The sequence below is a fragment of the Sinocyclocheilus grahami genome, unplaced genomic scaffold (genome assembly GCF_001515645.1).
Source record: "Sinocyclocheilus grahami isolate Dianchi unplaced genomic scaffold, SAMN03320097.WGS_v1.1 scaffold1990.1, whole genome shotgun sequence".
NCBI classification, from domain to species: domain Eukaryota; kingdom Metazoa; phylum Chordata; class Actinopteri; order Cypriniformes; family Cyprinidae; genus Sinocyclocheilus; species Sinocyclocheilus grahami.
The window spans coordinates 1-1,372 of NW_015507169.1; the positions used below are offsets into that span (position 1 = coordinate 1).

General features: G+C 40.5%; 1 protein-coding gene across 1 annotated transcript in view; it reads left to right on the forward strand.

The window, feature by feature from the left end:
* Positions 1–908: 908 nt before the first annotated feature.
* LOC107573641 (protein very KIND-like) overlaps positions 909–1,372 on the forward strand; it is a 67,168-nt gene continuing 66,704 nt past the window's right edge. Inside the window, exon 1 of the mRNA XM_016260080.1 lies at positions 909–1,191. Coding sequence (XP_016115566.1) covers positions 1,081–1,191 — 111 coding nt within the window. The 5' untranslated portion in view covers positions 909–1,080. The remainder of the gene's footprint in view (positions 1,192–1,372) is intronic.

Consider the following 1,372-nt stretch of genomic DNA (forward strand, 5'->3'; position numbering starts at 1 on the left):
TTTAATTGCGTGGTGGGAACAAGCTTCCATGTTTTCTTGCAAAACATAATCTTTGTTTTATAAACAACTTTTACAAAAATGTCAAATGTTAAAATACAACACTTGTGACAACTTGCCCCGATGTTAATGTGACTGCGCACGGGACAGTTTTTGTAAGGATTTATCGCTCTTTTGCTATTTTATTGACTTTAAAGACCTTCAGAGACGAATTATGGCAGATCATTTAAGGAAAAAAGTTTATGAAGCATATGCGGGTCATGATGACCATAAAATAATGTAGAATTCTGAGTTTATATCTCCAAAATGTGAGATAAAATTCTTTTTTTATTTTTTTTCGTGGTGGGAACAAGCTTCCATATTTTCGTGCAAAACATAATCTTTGTTTTGTAAACAACTTTTTATCTTCTGGAATACTGTAAACCTTCAGCACCCCAGTATAGGGAAGACCGGGGCTAGTTGTCACACTCTTTACTAGTGAATATTTCTTTATTTTATTACTAAATTATCAAACTGGGAACCTGCTGTATACTGATATTGAGAAATATATATTTTTATTGTTAAAATATCGAACATGCTTCCACAATATCTCTATTTATTTACTTATTTATCATCCAAATTAGGAAGATGAAACAAAAATGTAGCTAAACGTTCAAATGTAAAATACATATAACACTTGTGACAACTTGCCCCATTATTAATGTGACAGCAAGCAGGACCGTTTTTGTAAGGATTTATCACTCTTTTGCTATTGTATTGTCTCTAGAGACCTTCAGAGACGAATTATGGCAGATCATTTAAGGGTAAGCGTTTATGACGCATATGCGAGTCATGCTGACCAATAAGTAAAAATAATGTGGCGTCTGCGCGCAGCTGACTGAAGGCGGAGGATACTCAGACGCTCGCGGCTCGCGTAGTGATCGCGTCGTTACCATGGCAGCAGAGTTAGTAAACTCCCCCGTTGCCATCGGTTATCGATCCGCGGAAGAACCGCAAGTCCTTCGGCTTGACGCTCCGTGAGGCGGCGCGCGCGTTACCGGGAGACCGACGCGCCAGCTGTTCTAGAATCGATCAGGACGCGTTATGGGGACGTTCGGGAGCGCCGCGGCCGGCCTGGATGAGGAAGAGGAAGAGGAGGAGGAGGAGGAGAAGCGCAGGGAAGTTGAGCGTCTTCCTCCACTGCTCGAGGACGAGGTGAGTTTGATTGATGATTGATTGATTGACAGGTGATTGACAGTCTCTCACGAGGACATTCTGTAGAAATGCTGATATCACAAATGTTTTTTTATTAATATAACATTCCACGAATCCCTAAATTACCAAAAAGTACCAGTATATACACACACACACACACACACACACACACACACACACA